The sequence below is a fragment of the Acanthochromis polyacanthus genome, chromosome 1 (genome assembly GCF_021347895.1).
Source record: "Acanthochromis polyacanthus isolate Apoly-LR-REF ecotype Palm Island chromosome 1, KAUST_Apoly_ChrSc, whole genome shotgun sequence".
NCBI classification, from domain to species: Eukaryota; Metazoa; Chordata; class Actinopteri; family Pomacentridae; genus Acanthochromis; species Acanthochromis polyacanthus.
Window position 1 is genome coordinate 50,641,960 of NC_067113.1, and position 18,030 is coordinate 50,659,989.

The window sequence follows — 18,030 nt, forward strand, 5'->3', positions numbered from 1 at the left end:
TTGTCACATAACTCTGCCGCGTTGCTTGGTGGAGTAATTAAATAGTTTGTTCATTTTTGCATTGTAAATGGTCTGTATTTAAATAGCACTTTACTATACCTGCAAGGTACCCAAAGCGCTTTACATGACAGGTCACATTCACCCATTCACAGACTGATGGCGGAAGCTGCCATGCAAGGTGCTAACCACGACCCATCAGGAGCAATTAGGGGTTCGGTGTCTTGCTCAGGGACACCTCGACATGAGCTCGACAGGCCGAGGATCGAACCCGCAAACCTCCGATTGCAAGATGGCCACTCTACCCACTGAGCCATGTTTTAGAGTGGCATTGGTACAAAACCAAAACATCTTCAATTTATGATCACATTAAAACAGGAAAGTATCAATTTGTCTCATTTGAGAAGCTGGACCCAGACAAATGTTTGCAGTTTGTGCTTAAAAAAATATTTAAATCATGAATCAAAAATGAAAGCAGTTTTATACAAACATGGTGAAAAACTAACCGGTAAACAAGTATTGTTTTCAGCTCATGTTATAGCTAAGTTCAGGTTAAAAGTAAGACTTAGGAATGCCATATGTCAATGACAGTCCTCCAGAATTTAGACTTTTTTATGAAGTATTAAATACTTGAATACGTTTTTGAAAAATATTATGCTAACAGAATGAAAGCGCAGATATTCACTGGAGTGAGGGGACTTCAAAATGTCTTTTTATATAAACTTTATAAAATTTTTCAGCATGTTTCAGATAAAGAAAAGAACTAGAAGATGAAAAGAAAGCAGCAAAAAAGAGTATAAAGATGGAAAAGGAAGAAAGACACAGATGAAATATATCAAAAGGCAAATAATAAAAATGAAGGGGGAAAAAGCTTGTGAAAGTTGTTTGAGTGAAGCAGGAGTCGTCGGCCGCATCGTCCTGCCAACACTCACACATCTAGCTGACACCCAAAATATTAGTCACTGGACAATTAATAGCCCTGTTTCCTGTGCGTGTGCAAGTGCAAAGGAGATTGAGTTGGTAACATAATCACACACAACAGAACAAAAATAAATTCTCATCAAACACGTTAAAGCGGTTCGCTGGTGTAAGTGTCATTGGTTGGTTTCCCAGATTCAGGGTCGAGTCCCCGCAGAGAGCAGCCTGAAGAGTCATAAAACAGGAGGCTCTGTGCTGTTCTGCGGCTGAACGTTCAGACCAAACAGCGACCGATGAGTAACTTGGAGCCCTGTGGCTGCGTGTTGGACAGTTCCTAATCTTTTATGAACACAGGCTGTGAACGATTTAATAATGAAACAGCCAGTGTGATTATTGGTTCATTTCCATTTATCCAGAGTCATTTGGTCATCGCGTGGGTGGTCGGCGGTTTTGCTCATAGAGGTTTTATTAATGTAACCTTGCTCGAGAGTTGACCTGAGGTTGACCAGTGATGGGTGTGTGAGTACCTTCTCGGCCAGAGCCTCCTCCAGTGTTCCCAGTGCGGTGTCTGTGTTGGAGGTGTCCGTCTGCAGAGACTTGACTCGGTCTTTCAGGCCACTCAGCTGTTTCTCTTTATCCCGCAGCTGATCCTGCAAGTTCTCTATCTGCAGAGACAAAATGACAAAAACACTCATCAGCTGTGTTGTATTTGATGCACAATTCACCTGTCTGCCACTGAACGGTATTTTGTTGGCAGGTTTAACTCAGATTCAGCCAAAATAAAGCAGTGGAGCAGGTGCTTCAAAATAAAGCCACACAGTAATTTTAACGCTTGAATTCATTTTAATAGCAACTATAAACAAAAACCAATAAAAGAAAATATACTTGCTGAGATGAAAAACTGCAGTCTCAAAAAATGAAAACAAAAAAATCTGTGCAGTCATACAGTGCAGTAAACTAAACACATATTATGTAACATGACATCTACAGGCTTGTATTCTAAACACACATTTAATTAATGTTTTGTTCTTTTGTTGTTTGTAACTTTTTTTTTTTTTAACTTTGTACGCAGGTAGCAGTTAACCTACCAAAGGCTTTGTTATATGGAATCAGCCTGGTTGATACTGGTTGGTAATGGTTTATTACTTATAACAGTAATAAATGATGAAGGTCTCGATTATTTATATGATATGTCTTCACTAAAATGCATCACTACCACTAAATTAAACCTTCCAAATCAGGACATTTTTTGCTCCTATCACATTTTTTTTACTGCAATATAACACAGTTATAAAGCCATATATACACTACTGTTCAAAAGTTTCAGGTTATTTAGAAATGTCCATATTTTTGAAAGGAAAGCAGTTTTTTTCAATGAAGATAACATTAAATAAATCAGAAATATGAAGGTAGTAAATGACTATTCGAGCTGGAAATGGCTGATTTTTAATGGAATATCTCCATAGGGGTACAGAGGAACATTTCCAGCAGCCATCACTCCTGTGTTCTAATGCTACATTGTGTTAGCTAATGGTGTTGAAAGGCTAACTGATGATTAGAAAACCCTTGTGCAGTTATGTTAGCAAAGTGTGAGTTTTAATGGAGAACATGAAATTGCCTGGGTGACCCCAAACTTTTGAACGGTAGTGTATAAGTTTTTTTAAAGAAGACATGACAAAAAGTGAATTTCTTTGACTCTATAGACTATAGATATTTTACAACATATATTTCTATTTAGTTTCCATACTGGTTCCCTATCTGCTTAGTGAAAACACATCCTGCAGTTCAGTCCAGTAGCTGAATTGTTGTTGTTTTTTTTTACATGACTGCTGTAGTAACAAAGTCTCCCATGACCTTTCAGTTGCACCATTCAGGAAAGAATTTTTTATTTGTTTTTACAAAATCAGGTTGGAGTCAATGCTTCATTTGTGGAGAATATTCAAACGAACCTTGTGGGAAAAAGGGATTTTGATCGAATATCATGATTTTAAGCTAGGATTTGTTTCATTTTCCAACAGAACTTCACATCACACATGATATGTTCAAGAACTCTCAGAAAGTTTGAAATCTGGCAGTTTTTTCTGCTTTTACTATTTTTGGCTCTGATACATTGTGAAATTTGGCTCTGTTTTAAAAGATAACATACTGTACCTATTAAACCGACTGGCTTGCTTTTGAGGTCCAGGGATTTAAAGTGAGTTATATGAAAAAAAAATGAAGACAATCTAACAATACAGTCAAATAATTATATAACAGGCATTTAAATGTTAGTTATTTTAAAAGCAAGGCTTATCTGATTCAAGCACTCACTGTTTGTTACATTATTTATGTTGGCTTCCCATTTTCTTGAGCTAACAAGTAAAATTGTTCTTTTTTACACCCATTAGTATAACTTTATCTGACAGCCATTAAACATTCAGACAAACTGCAGAACATATATTTAAAGATTACAAAAGAGGACAACACCTACAGCTTTTTTTTATTGCACTTTTCATTTCTCCCTCCTGCATTCCTTCAGTTTTTTTATCCTGTTTCTTCTCACATTCATGTCAAAGCAGATTCATTTTATGTTTTCAGTCTCTGCCTGCTACTATGTCAAACAACCTCTTGTAAACCGCTCTAATGTAATTCTGTCTACAAATTTCTGCACTTAAAAAAAACTGAGAGGTACTGTCAAATATAAACTTTAACTCTTTCTCTAAATACACAATCTCTGCCTCCCACTCTTTCTTCCCCCCCCCTGTGTCCTCTCACAGCGATTTGGTAGCAGATTCATTTTCTGTTAAAACACCAAATCAGCAGAAATAACTGAAGGAGCCACTCTTTCCCTGAACCCACAAAGTGTGTGTGTGTCGGTGCATGCATATACGTATATGTGTGTTCTCATACATCTATCTCTGTGAGGACCAACTTGACTTATAGGCCTTACAAATGAGTACAGTTTTGGAAAGTGAGCCCTCATTTCAGCACAGACCCTTCAACGTTGTTTGAGGGTTCGGACTTGGCTGTAGAGTTACAATTAGGGAAAGCTGTGGTGGTTAAAGTTGGGGTAAGGGGCTAGGGAATAAATTATGCAACTAAGGGTCAAACACAACAAAGCACAAACGTGTGTGTCTGTCAGAGAGGGAGAGAGATCACAGACAAAGATAAGGAGTTATGTCAACTTTGCGGTGTTCAGGAAGAAAAGGAGGGAACAAATGGAACGAGATAGTACAGAAATGAGACATTTCTTTTAAAAGGAAAATGATCTTAGGATCTTAAAAACTTATTTTAAGATCCTATATTGTGCCTCTTTTCAGCAAAATAATTACATTTTCCCAGCATTTGTTTTTCCTTTTACTGCTCAAAGTACAGCAACGATAGTTCATTTTACCATGACTGCGTAACTTCTAGTTTTAATCCTGTTCCTAATGGGATGTTCTACTTTCTGTGGCTTCAAATGCAGCTGATTTGTTCCTGTCTATGCTGCCTTCAGGAAGAAGACTCTCTCTGCATCTGACTGCAGCTGAAGCAGACATTAATGAGTGTGTGAAACCAGGAGTTCCTACTGTTTCTAAGTCTCTCTTGGACCTTAAAATCTGGTCCAAGCATTTATCTTCAGTCGATTAGATTACTGAAACATTGTCTTTATAGATCTGACTAAAAAGTCCATAAAACAACTGCAGCTGATCCAGAACGCTGCTGTTAGAGTTCTCACCATGACTAAAAAGTTGATCACACCACTTCTATTTTGAAGTTGTTGCACGGGCTTCTTGTCCCTCAGAGGATAGACTTTAAAATATTTTTGTTAGTTTATACAGCTCTGAATGGGTATGAGTGACCTCCTTTTACAATATGAACCATCCAGATCGCTCAGGTCCTCTGGTACAAGATCTGCTCTCTGTCCCCAGAGGCAGAACCAAAAATGGAGAAGCAGCTTTCAGTTTTTATGCTCCACATATCTGTAGCAAACTTCCAGAAAACCGCAGGCCTGTTGAAAGTCTCTGTTCCTTTAAATCAAGGTTAATGATGTATTTGTTTATTGTTGCATTTGATTAATGACTGTCTTAATACTAGCACTGCACTGTAACTTTTAAAGTTATTTTATTTTCTCTCTCTTTTTATCTGAGTTTTTTTTCATTGTTTTTATTATCATAAAAGTTCATGTTGATTTATTGCTTAAATGACCTTTGATTCTTATGATTTTAACAAATGCTTTTAATGTATACCTTTAAATCATCTTTGTAATAATTTTCGTTGTCATTGTAAAGCACTTTGAATTGTCTTGTGCATGAATTAAACTTGCCCTGATCATTTTACACAGAAATTCCCTGAATTCAAAGCACAGCTGTTGTTTGAACTCATATGTGATAGTTTATCAGATAGTTTGTGGTTGTAAAATGGGCAGTCAGAATTGGAAAAGACTCTAAAGTCTCTGTCACTATATTATACTCGTGCTTTTTTCTGACAACAGCAACAGAAAATATGTAAATAAAAAAAGTTGTATCGGGAATTCAGCTGTATTAAAAGGCAGTATACGTGAGCACGGAGAGCAGGAAAGAAGAAAGCACTCGCTGAGCTTAAGTTGCACTGAAGCACAACAGGCGACACTAAAAACACATTAATCCACCAAGTTCTTGTTTACCAGATCCAAACTGGTCTTTGCATTTCTAACAACTCGAAATGTCAGTATAACTATTTTCATAGAGCTCTGACCTGTGGACATGCAATCACTCTTTAGCTTTTCAGATGCTGGGAGTGCATGAAGACTCTTGTGTTCACTCTTGCAACCAGCAGCAGAATATGATGCGCTTTACTCGTGACTGACACATGTAGAGTTAGCAGAAGAAGCTACAGAATGTAAACAAACCTGATGAACTGTGAGGCAGCTGCTTTTTCAGACCGGCTTACCTCATAGGCAGCAGCCAGTGAGGGGCAGAACTCAGAATGCAAAGCTTGAGCTACACCACGATTGGTTCCTCAGCTGGAATGTAGCAGCTCATTGAAACTCTTATTGAGCTGTAAATATCATATCTTAACCGCTTTTACTTCACATTTATACGTTTATAACAACCGCAAAACCCAACAACAATGGATTTTCACCATGTGGGACCTTTAACAAGTGAACTTGAATGGTTTTCAGAGGTATGCTGTTGGTTCTTTTGCCAGAGAAAAAGGAAATCAAGTGACTGACAACCCCTCTCTGACAAAAGAAAGTCAGATTGGTATGTAACCTTTGACTCCAGTGCAGGTGAGACACATTCGTTTACAGTACCGCGGAGACTGCGAGTGTGTGCGCTCATACAGTAAAACATTTCCAGCACCTCATTAATCAACTGTTGACCTGACAGCTTGACTGACACATCCTCCTCTCGCTATCACGCACACACTCACGAACACACACACACTTGACATTGAGAGGCAGCGAGACGCTTTGATCCCGTCTGCATTTCCTGAAACTGACTACTGCTGGATGGCTGACACACACACACACACACACACACACATATATGAACACAAACGCACACACACTTATTGCTTCTGCTTTGTCTTATCCGAGTCCCCAAATGAACTGGAATATGTTAACAAAACAACAACCAGCTGGGCGTTCTCCTCCTCTAGGTCACAACGTTCCTCAAAAATAACACAAGATTACGTTTAACTACGAAGCGAAGAGGACGGCAGGAGTTCACATAAATACCTTCGCCATTAATCGTTAATACACCCTCTGCACTGACACCAAGCGCCAGACGGAAACACAAGGAGGAGGTGGACAAAGGAGGCATTTTTAGTTTATGTGCATGGAAAAAAACGAGGAGAAATTAGGAAATCAAGTGCAGATGAGATCAAGGAGGAGTCAGCAGCATCTCTGCCTCCCTCTCAGACACCGGACTGTATTCTATTTGAAGACGCCAGAGGTCATCATTTATTAAACAAGAGGAACTCATTAGTATGCATCTGAATTTAAACACACTCTGTCTCTCTCCTCCCCCTACCCGTCTTGCTTTATGTCTGTCTGCTTGATTGTCTTGATCAATTATCTGCACATCGTCTCTCCGATAGACAACTGGTTGGACGAGGAGAGAGCAAAAAATGAATTGTTTCCTGTCATGTTTGCACTAAATTTGTTAGATGCTGCTGTCTAAATGATTGCCAGATTCCTTCCTCGTCCTCCATCCATCCAATCTCACGTTCAAAACCCCTACAGTGTGTGTTTTCCTGCTTTGCGTCTCTTTCTGAAAGCACATATCTGACTAACTCCTGTCAGGATGACAGAGAATTGTGTGTACGTGAAGCAGACAGGAAAGACAAGAGGTCACTCCGGCCGATCCATCTAACTGACAGCATCACCCCAGAGAGACGCACGCACACAAACGTACATATTGAAAAGTAGGAAAATATTCAGAAAACATCAGTAACTCTAGTTTCCAGAGCACCTACATTATCTGTCTTCCTGCTCATCTGTCTGTCTCCCTGTGGGTCTGTCTGCTTCAGCTTCTAATCTACTGACTGTCTTACAGCTCCATCTAGTGGTCAAAGCTTCACATGACAACATATTCTGATTGCAAGGGAATTTCTATCGGCATGAATGACAGATGGTAAGTTAACCCTCTGAACCCCAAGCAGTGTCTGGGCTTTTTACTCGAACGGAGTAAAAAACATCGCCGTTGGTTTGTTTATCTGTCTGTCTGTCTGTCTGTTAGCAGCATTACTCAAGAACGGACTAACAGATTTGGATGAAATTTTCAGGAAAGGTCGGAAATCATTAATCATTTAGAAATGCATTTCAGTATTCATTATAGCTTAAAACCTCTTTTACACTGTCATTTTAGATAACATCCTCCAAGAAGGTGATTAAGTATCAAAGTCTTTCCCTAAAAACTTAATCCACTGAACACGAAGAGATGAGTTTGATTGTGTTTTTAATTAAGATACAAGCACTGTGTGGGTGCCATTTGCAGCAAAAGACATCAAAGCTAAACAGATAAACAAAATAGTGCCACAAACTGCATACTGATCTATAAGAAGTGTAGTGCAACAAAATGACATTCATGTATTTCTGAGTCTTCTCACCTTCTTCTGTAGCACATTGACTTTGCGTTCCTTGACGTCCAGCATGTCTTTGAGGTCGGTGATCTCTCCTTGTTGAGTACTTTTCTCCTCCGTCAGCTCTGATATCTGCTGACTCTTTTTAGACAGAAGAGACTCCTTTTCTTCCAGACGAAGACGCAAAGCATCCACCTGTTTACACACACACACACACCCATTAAAGTCAGTGGAAATAGAGATTTACAAAAACAGAGAAAAAAAGCAGTTGTACTATGCAACAAAAAGGTAAACAGAGTGTCTGAACCTCAGTCTGTAGTATGGCAGCTCTCTGTTCCTTGGCAGTGAGTGACTCCTTCAGTACATCCACATGTTGTTTACTGTCAGAAAACTGGTTGTTCAGAGTCTCCAGTTTGGTCCTGAGAGCCAGCAGCTCGCTGTCCTTACGACTCAGCTCCTGCTTCGCCTGTTCAATCTGAGTAACACACACATTCAGCATAAAGACAGTTAGAATGAGAGGATTCAAGCTTTTATATATCACATACATGTATTAAATCCACTACAAGCTTTACAAAGTGAGCGCTCGTTCTACGTTGCGTGAAAAGGTTTTAGCTATTGCTCCTAACTGCAGAAGACCAGCTGTAAAAGAGGAAATATGTGCAATAATAAGCAGTGCACAGAACTGAGCAGTGAAGCTTTTAAGAGACAAATCCTGAATTACAGAGCATTGCTTCATCTCTGCCTTACACCTGTATTCAGAGAGAAATGGACATTTACGGAGCATGGCAGATATTTTTATTAACGTTCTCATTCACAGCTGCACTATTTTACATGTTAACCCTTTGAACCTCGAACCTTTCAGAGGCTTTGAAAGGCGTGTTTGATTTTTAAAAACTGCCAAAATTACAGCATTTATCAGAGTCAGAAACGGTGAAAACAGAAATAATCAACAGATTTTGAGCTTTCTGATGGCCCATGAAGCAATTATATGTGACTTCTGGTTTTTGTAATGAAAATTAACAAAATCTTAGATTGGTGCAACTGTGAAGCCATGAATGACGCACGGTGACAAAAATTCAGGCAGTGTTTAGAGGCACCAGACAGGGGGAAAATATGGAAAGAAATTCAAAATGTAAAAAGCAAAATATGTATAGTATATATAGTAAAATTTTGTTCACATTTCTGTTAATTTTGGTACTTTTTTTTAAAATAAACAATCAAAAAGAGTACTGTTTTTTTATTTATGACATAACTGTGTCAAACTGCATAAAACCCATTTTCTCTCTACTTTGAGCCATGGTTGTGCCGGGTGTTCTGTTTACATGGAGGTACATTATTGTGTACTGCAGTCAAAACTTAGCCCACGGTGAGGTAAAGAGTGAAAGCATTAAAATAAACTGCTAGGGTTGGTTCAGAGGGTTAAAAAGCAGAGTTAGCTGCTGCTGGTTACCGAACTGTGACACCTGGCTACTGAGTGGTGTTCACTGCCTTGCTCAGGGGCACATACTGTCACTTCTTTGAAGGAAAGAGTATATGATTGTCACGGGCCTAATTTATTCAAGAAAAATTTGAAACACAAGAGAAAAAAGGTGCATAGTTGGCCACAGATATTTGTGGGAGAGGCTTCGACAAAGTCTATTGTATCAGTTAAAGCAGTTAATATTATCTAAACATGTTGAGATCCTTAAAAAAAACTATCCACAAACACATCCAAATTCTCTCCTGAAAAGGAAACAACAGTTAGACACACATGGAAGTTGGTGCAGTATTAAATTTTGTATTTCTAAACTATGTATTTGTACTAAAGGTCAGGGTCAATTCTTTCAGTTAGCCCACAATTATAACTATAATCCAGTAAATAAAGACAATTGGTACATTCCATACATGGCATAACCTATTTAAAATTCTCTTGGCATTATGTTCTGTCAATTGGGACAATTAATTTAAAATGATGCATTAAAAGAATGGACCCAAACCATACAAGAACATCAGTTATTTAAAACCAACCTAAGCAAACTCCCTTAGCAAACTGGTCTAAGCCACTAGCTGAGCAAATCCTCATGCAAGTTGGAAGAGAAACAGGTTAGAGACACACAAACTGTAGCACAGCACAGCTGCTGCAGTTCTGTGGTTTAATGTTCAGACTGCTAGAAGCAACTACACACTGTCAACAGCCACTGATCGCACACACAGAATGGGAAGAAATGGACTTCTGACCAGATCATGAAATTAAAAATACTCTCTACTAGGAAATCTACCTGAATTGAGAAACATAATTTTGGAGAAAGCCACACCTTCATGTCCTCAGAGCAGTGACTTCAATCTCTAACTTCATTTAGGTTTAATTTTCTGCTTCTGTGAATGGCACTAAGTTGTAGGAAGTTGGTCAATGTATGTAAAATTCAACTGTTTGATTGGCAATATGATACAAAAACTGCAAGAGGAAATTAAGCTATTAAATCTTGCAGCAGAGCAACAGAATTTACTTTAAAAAAGGATATGTATTTCAAAATCTATGACAATGCACTTGTCAGCTGTTGTGTGGATTGTGGCTATTTTACTGTCGTAGCTGCTTGCTGCTGTCTGAACGCTGCGATTCTACTGGGATTCTACTGGAAGTCAGCATCAGCCACTCGAGAAGGAAAGAAAGAAAGAAGACGGCAGAGCAAACAGACACCGAGGTGCGTCTCTTACTGCAGACACCTCCTGCTGAAGCTCATTGACTCGATGCTTTAGCTCCTCCTTCTCTGACTGGCTGTGAGTTAGCTCTTCCTTCAGCTGCTCAACCTGGCAGGAGAGGAGGGCGTCACCATGGGGGGCTTTACGTTAGAATAGCATGGCTCCTCGATTCCCTCACTTGTGTCTCTTTCTCACATTTGAACTCCTCCCAGCAGGGAAACAAGATGTGAGGAAGAGACACAAAGTTTTCAACGACTCCACAGCATCTCAGCGGTCAGAAATGTCAATTAATACACAAACAACAGTGACAACAACATGTGACAGACAGAAATAACGTAAATAAACAATTACATTTTGTTGAATGTAAGGGAGATATCAAAGCAGATGTAAATATTCAGAATGAAATCGATAGAAAATGATTATTAGTCTGTGAAAAACCACAGAGGTGAAATTCTACACCTGCAGTCATTGGAGTTATTCATCTCAAATCATCGGAGGTCTTCTGCTCGATCACCTCTGATTTGCTTAAAATTTTTTAATATAAACTACAGATCTTTACAGATCTGTGAAACTTTTGAATGATTCATTCAGTAATGTCTTGTTGTTTGTTTTTTAAAGTGCCCATTGACTCACTTTCAGCACATTTTTTCAAAAGTTTACATATTGTTTGAACGACAGTATTTTAGAAAATATTAAATATAAAAGCCTGAAATTTCCACGATTGGTTCTCATGACATTTTAAGCTAAAACTTTACAAACATCTTTAGAAATATAAGTATTAAATGCTACAAAAATGTCCGGCAAATCAGATATGGTCGTGCAGAAAACATTCTAAATATCTGACGATTATAGATGTTAGAACTGGTACTGTCATTCCTGTTTAAACCTTCAGTGTTTTACCGTATTCTACAGGATGAAATGTTACGGTAAACTAGACCACAGTTCACTTTTTTTACTTTACGTTCTACTCTCTAAGGGTGTTGCTGTCCAGTAAAACACATCGGGTACATCTGAGCACCCTCATCTTCTTTAAATGTATCTAAAGGAATGACAGATGCCTTAATCAATTTCAAGGTGACAGGCGAGAGAAGTGACGAAGGGAAGCAGTCAAATAAGCAGCTTGGAGAGAGACATATTAACTGATCATACCTGACATAATCAGGCACTTTAAAAGCACTTTGCTCTGTTGTTGTAAATGTGCTTAATAAACAAGAAAAGCACTCAGAGAGCACAGTGCTTCTCCAAGGCTATTCATTTGTCTATGTGGCATTGTCAGAAATTCAGCATTTGTTTATTATAATTATTATTATTATTATTATTAGTTATTGATGATCTTGAAACTTTCATCGTCCGTTTTTGAGTAATATTGCGAGCAGACAGACAGGCAGACAGACAAACCAACACCGGTCGTCACAAAATCCGCCGCATTCCTTGGCGAAGTAACATACTAAAATATTGCATATGAACTACCTAGACGCTGTGTAACCTTTATATTTAATCACTTTGTGTTCCACATCCATCACCAGACATTTTATTTCTTCTCTGGCGACGTTCTCCTGCAGCCACCTTCATCTGCTGCATGTTGTGCTGTTTCTCTGTCTTTAGTCTGATCCTCAGTAAGGGGAATCCATGCTCAATTGATCGGATGATTGACTCAGCCAGTCGAGGATGTTCCACCTCCATTCCTCAAAAAGCTCTTTGGTTGCTTTTGCATGTGTTCACATTCATGTCCCAGCTATAGCAGAACTACCAAAATGTTGTAAAGATGAGGAGGAATGCTTTGGGTCATGAGCTGCCAGTTTCCTCTTTCCATGATTAAATAGAGGTTGATGTTCATAGATTTATAAACCAACTATCACTGATGTATTTGTATGATCACCTCATTACTCTGCATGTTAACAGATAATTTTAAACTCTACATCCGATCTTTAACAAGTGAGCTCTTTTGTACAAAAATCAGTGTTAAAGTGACACACATTTTGTAGCATGTTTAAAGGGCTGTATTCCAAACTAAAATCTTTGCTTATTAACATAAATGTTGTCAAATTAAAGCGAGAAACTCTGCACTTTAATTTAGTGTTCATTCTTACACTTGCAAACTGAACATGCTGGAGCACAGAGCCTGAAGAAAACGTGCAACTGTCCAAATGCTTGCTGTCTGGTCTACATGAGTGCGTGTGCGCGGGTGTGTTCGCATGTGTGCATCCGTCACCTTGTTCTTCATGAACTTGGAGTGGGATCTGTAGACCTCCATCTGTTTGATCTCCTCCTCCCTCTCCTCGCTGCTCAGAGCTCCGTTGGACTTGAGCATGATCACCTCCTCCTCCAGCTCCCTCATGCCGCGCTCCATCGAGCTGATTTTTGCATCCTGGCAGGACACAAACGGACACATGTAAGGAGACGAGACCTGGTTTGATCCACTAATCAAAAACGAAATACAGGACTTTGGTGTTTTTGATCGATGAGCAGCGTTTGAAATGCAATCAAAGGAAGTGCACATGAAAGGCAACATCAACTGAATGACTCCAAACACGCATGTTGTTCAAGGCAAGAAAAGCTAATACTGAGATCCTGAGAATTCCAAGGCTTGGTGCGGGGTACAGAGTGGGCCAGAAGTAGGTGTAAAGTTGTTTCACTGCTTGTTTCACAATTTAGATCTAATTTATTTAAACCATAATTACAAATCATTATTCCACATCCCTTATTCACGTTTTGGAAATGTTATTAAGTTATTTCTTTCAATTTTGGTTTCAATTTTGTTCTTTTTTTTACAGGGATTGTAAGCAGTGGCAATTAAATCAAAGCCAAAGAAAGTGGATACTAAAGCAGTTTAGGAAGTGTGAAAATGACAAGGAGCCTTTAACACTCCCCCATGCCAAGCAATTTATCGCATAAGAAATAAATTTGAGAAGCGTAGGTTTGCTGGTTGATTTACCAAAATCCTACCTACTAAGTATAAGCCTACTTTTAGCCCACCGTGTACTTCATTTTGTACTTTTAATATGAGGAAAACAATGTATAATACATAGCTTTTTTAAAAATTACCTTTCTTCATCATGCACACGTAATTTAACCCTATGAACCCTGAATGTCCCAAAACAGTTTCATTTGACAACATTTAAGAGGCTGTCAGAAACACTAACGTAAAGTTAATGTTGTGGGTTCAATAAAACATATTCTGACTTAAACTGGATATCAACAGTAAATCCTTTGTACAAATAACTGAGAAATGGAAGTAAATGTGTGTAGTTTATTTAGGAGCAAGAAGTGTCTCTGATACATAAAATATAGGCCCCTACATTTTTGCGACAAAGTTAATTAAACAAGCACATTTTCAAATATTTTTCTTGTGTTTAAAAAAATATATACACATAAACTAATAAATGACAATCACGTTTTTGACTATTTTTGCAAATTTTCCTGCAAATATTTTGACTCTGTAGTTGATTTACACCCCAGTTAATACTAATGACAGTTAAAAAAAAATACACAGCTTGAGAACAAATGTTGCTACTATCAGAATAACAGACTAACAGAACAGTGCATAGTTTGCATGGAATCAAAACTACACATTCAGGTGTCATTTTCACACAGTTCAGGTTTCTGTTTTAACCCCCAAGCAGGTTGGAGGCGTGTTTTTCACGGACTTTACGGTCATTTTTCACTTTAATATTCTATTCTAAAACTATATAGAAACAGCACAATTATGGTTATATGCAGAGATAAATCAAAAGTGTAATTTGTTCAGTATGAAAATGCTATAATGCCATAAATCATTTTTTTTAAAAATGCAGTTGAATTTCTTTAACTATTTATTTTACAACAATTTTAAAAACCTGGTTTCAATATGTAGACAAGTGAACACAGGTGCTACCAACACTGGAATGCAAATAGTGACTATATATAGATATTTAACATTTAACATTTTTAATTTGTTCCCATACAAAGCCTGCAGCTGTGCTGAAAAATACCACAATTTTTGTCATATGAATGTTGGTTGCAGGTGAGTTACGAATAGCTTCAGGAGCACAGAAATTTTAGTTTCTTACAGAATCTAGTTAGAGAAAATTGGTTATTTGATGAGATATCATGATTTCAAGCTTAGATTTAGTTAGGTTTTTAGACAAAATGGTACAACAGAGTGTACAAGTAGTTGAAAATCTAATAATTCTTGTGTTTTTTACATGTTCTTACTCTGATAAAGGATTTTATTTGGGTGTTTTTTTTGTACAGATAGTGGGTTTTAGGGTTCAGAGGGTAAAAGACAAGCTTCAGTAAATGTGTTGTATTATAAAGCGAACAGAATTTGATACATGCAGACACATCAGCAGCGTGTGTTTACCTTCATCTCGATGACTGTCTGCAGGGCCTTGGTCTTGGTTGATTCTGGAGCTGCTTCGTATCTCCTGTGCAGCTCCTGAGGGACAAAAACACCACGATGGTCAGCAGGTGATGGAGGGAGACACACAGGGGGAGGCAGCGGGGGAGGAGGACAAGGACGAGGGCCGGGAGAGGAGGCGAGAGCTACTGCTGGGAAGGGATGGAGGGAGGGCTGGATGGAGGGTGTAGGCCGAGGAGCGGGAGCAGGGAAGGATGGAGAGTGCTGCAGGGAAGGATGGTGGGAATGGTGGACCGAAGAGGCGACGACGAAGGAGGGGAAGTGGGGAGGACAGGAGGAAGGGGGGACAACGGGATGGATGGGGTGACGCTGGAAGGGAGGGGAAGGAGCAGGGAACGAGGGAGAGGAGCGCAGAGGGGGATGGCGACATGGAGAGAAAGGAGGAGATACATGGAAAGGAGGTGGGATAGGGATGGAGGGGGAGACTGGGAAAGAGGGGGAGATGGGAATGGAGGGGGAGGCAGGATGGAGATGTTTCCCTCTAGCAGAAGAAGAGCTGGTTTTCAGCCTCCGCGGGTCGATCCGGCCATCCCACATCGTTCAAGCTGCAAGCAACGACGCTGCTGACACCGTTTCAATCTTTAATGTCAACCAATGATCAAATCTGACAGCCTGAAGCGATGCTAATTCAGTGAATTAGCTGCAGAGCTTCAGTGTCTATGGGTCTGAATAAGATGTGAAATGGTTTAAAAGTCCAAACTGAACCAAACGATGCAAAATCAATAGAAAAACTCCAGTCTAATGAGTTGAGATACTTGAAAATCAAACTCCTGCAACAGAGTATAGTAGCCTGTAACTTCTAAATAATGATGTCACTGAAAAACCTGAGAGTTTGGCAGATATACGCTGGATATCTTCAGAAAAATTCTCAAAAATGTAAATATCCTTGGCAAAATTCAACAAAGTCCTGTCTGTCTAGCTGTTGTTGCTGCATCACAACTCACTCGTCAGATGAACTAAGAGCGAAAGGGGGAGAGAACGAAGGGGGAGTGTAGCTGTAGATGTAAAGACACAAAAAGAAAGGAGGCAGAGAAAGAGAGGGAGGGAATGAAAGCAGAGGGGAGGACACAGCAGTGTATGCATCACTGCTTCTCTTTGGAGGAAACACACTTAGAGGCTAACAAAGACAGCTAATGCATGAGCCAGAAAGCATTAGAAAACTCCCATATGTGAAAGAGATAGTAGGGTGCCATCGCTAGAGGCGCTGGCTGGAATACTATGAATGTCCATGAACTCACACTCAGATATGCTCTAGGAGAAGATTTCTTGCTTCTTAATCGTTAGAGTGTTACAGGTACAATTCGATCTGATGTTGCTGTTGTTATGAAAGTAAATGACATAATGAAATAATGAAATCTTAGAAGCAAAAGTATGCATGACTGTAACACGGAAAATGTGCAGGATTTAATCAAAAATCTGTGTCTTCATGCACATTAAGCAGAGATGGGAGAAAGAGGTTGGAATTGGCCTAAGTGCAGAGGATTGGTTAAATATCTGTAAACCAATCACGACTACTATTTGTTCTGAACTATGGAGAGAGTTCACTTGGAACAGTACATTAAGATACTTTATTACCCCAAAAATCAAGGCTCTACAGACAAAAACTTCCGAACATGGTTACTGATGGAGGAAATGTGGACAGATATCAGCAGGACACTTTCACATTCTTTGGGAATGTCCCAAGATTGCCCCCTATTGGACAGAAGTACTTAGTAATACTAAATTAATCACAGGATTACAAGTGGAAGAGACTTTTTCACTGTTTAATCTTGGAAATTGGCCAACTGGACTAAGAAAGGAGGACAGATATCTTCTGCAAATTTTACAAGCAGCAAGTAAAAGGGCCATTACACGAAAATGGCTGAATGTGTATCCGCCTAATGTTTCAGACTGGATTGAAATAACAAACGAAATATACACAATGGAAAGATGAACTAGATACCAACTGGAAAAAAATCGAGTTGTAATACAATTCTGTATGGGTAAGATGTATGCTTTCTCTTTGTAAGCTGCATTTTTTCTTTCTTGTCAGTCTATCAGTTCATTATGTTTAGTTCCAGGTTTGTAAAGAAAAAACTTTTATTAAAAATAAAGTTAAAAAAAATCTGCATCTTCTTCAACTCCTCTTGGAGCTTGAATGAACAAGTCAGAAGTGTTATATTTGGTAGGATTTAACAACTTAGATCCATCACCAAAATGAAACATATTTTATCTCACAAGGACCTGAGGTTTATTTGCTCCACTGTACCTGACTGCAAACGGAGCTGGCACAGTCCAACCATCACTAACTACAGCTGGTTTAGAATGCAGCTGTCAGGTTATTAAGGGATGCAGCGGGGGAAAAAAACAGGACATCACCCCAGTTCTGTTTAATCTGAAATACATCCATCCACTATCTATACATCACTTAATCCTCATTAGGGTTGCGGGGGCTGAAGTCTATTGGTTCTTACACCCACTCACATTAAATTCTGTCCTGTCACTGGTGATTCTTAAATCAAAATTAAAGGCTCACCTTTGAAACATTGTTCCTGAAGCTGCTCTGGTCATGTCCACTCTTCGTTTTTAGTTTTGCTTTTATCTCCCTGCTGTTTATATATTTGTATATATTTATATACGATCCAGGCCAAACGTTGGGAAGCCAGATCAAATTTATGCGAAAAAAAATTATCATAGCTTCACTGGTACAGCAAAATAAACATGATTATGATATAAAGAATCGCTCATCAGAATAGATCTTTGCTGTCCTCATCAGGTATCTGTACCTATCGGTGACGGGCGGGTGCTGCGCATTCTCCCGACTGCGCTGATGCTGTGCCCCGACTGTGTTGCTCCACACTGACACCTGCTGGCTCTTAAAATCATTACAGATAAAATTTAAATTTAATTAGATTAGGCTTAGATTCTAATCTTTACAGTGCTCATGAGTCTCTCTTTTAATATCTACACAGCAGCTCCATCACCCGGGCGAACATTGTTAAAGATGTGAAAATATTGCTGCAGGACGTTCC

General features: G+C 39.0%; 1 protein-coding gene across 1 annotated transcript in view; it reads right to left on the minus strand.

The window, feature by feature from the left end:
- Positions 1–18,030, minus strand: part of LOC110963314 (ELKS/Rab6-interacting/CAST family member 1-like) — a 183,013-nt gene that overhangs the window by 119,766 nt on the left and 45,217 nt on the right. Inside the window, 6 exon segments of the mRNA XM_051959255.1 lie at positions 1,443–1,580; positions 7,969–8,136; positions 8,249–8,416; positions 10,636–10,728; positions 12,833–12,988; positions 14,963–15,037. Of these exon segments, the coding sequence (XP_051815215.1) occupies positions 1,443–1,580; positions 7,969–8,136; positions 8,249–8,416; positions 10,636–10,728; positions 12,833–12,988; positions 14,963–15,037 (798 nt within the window).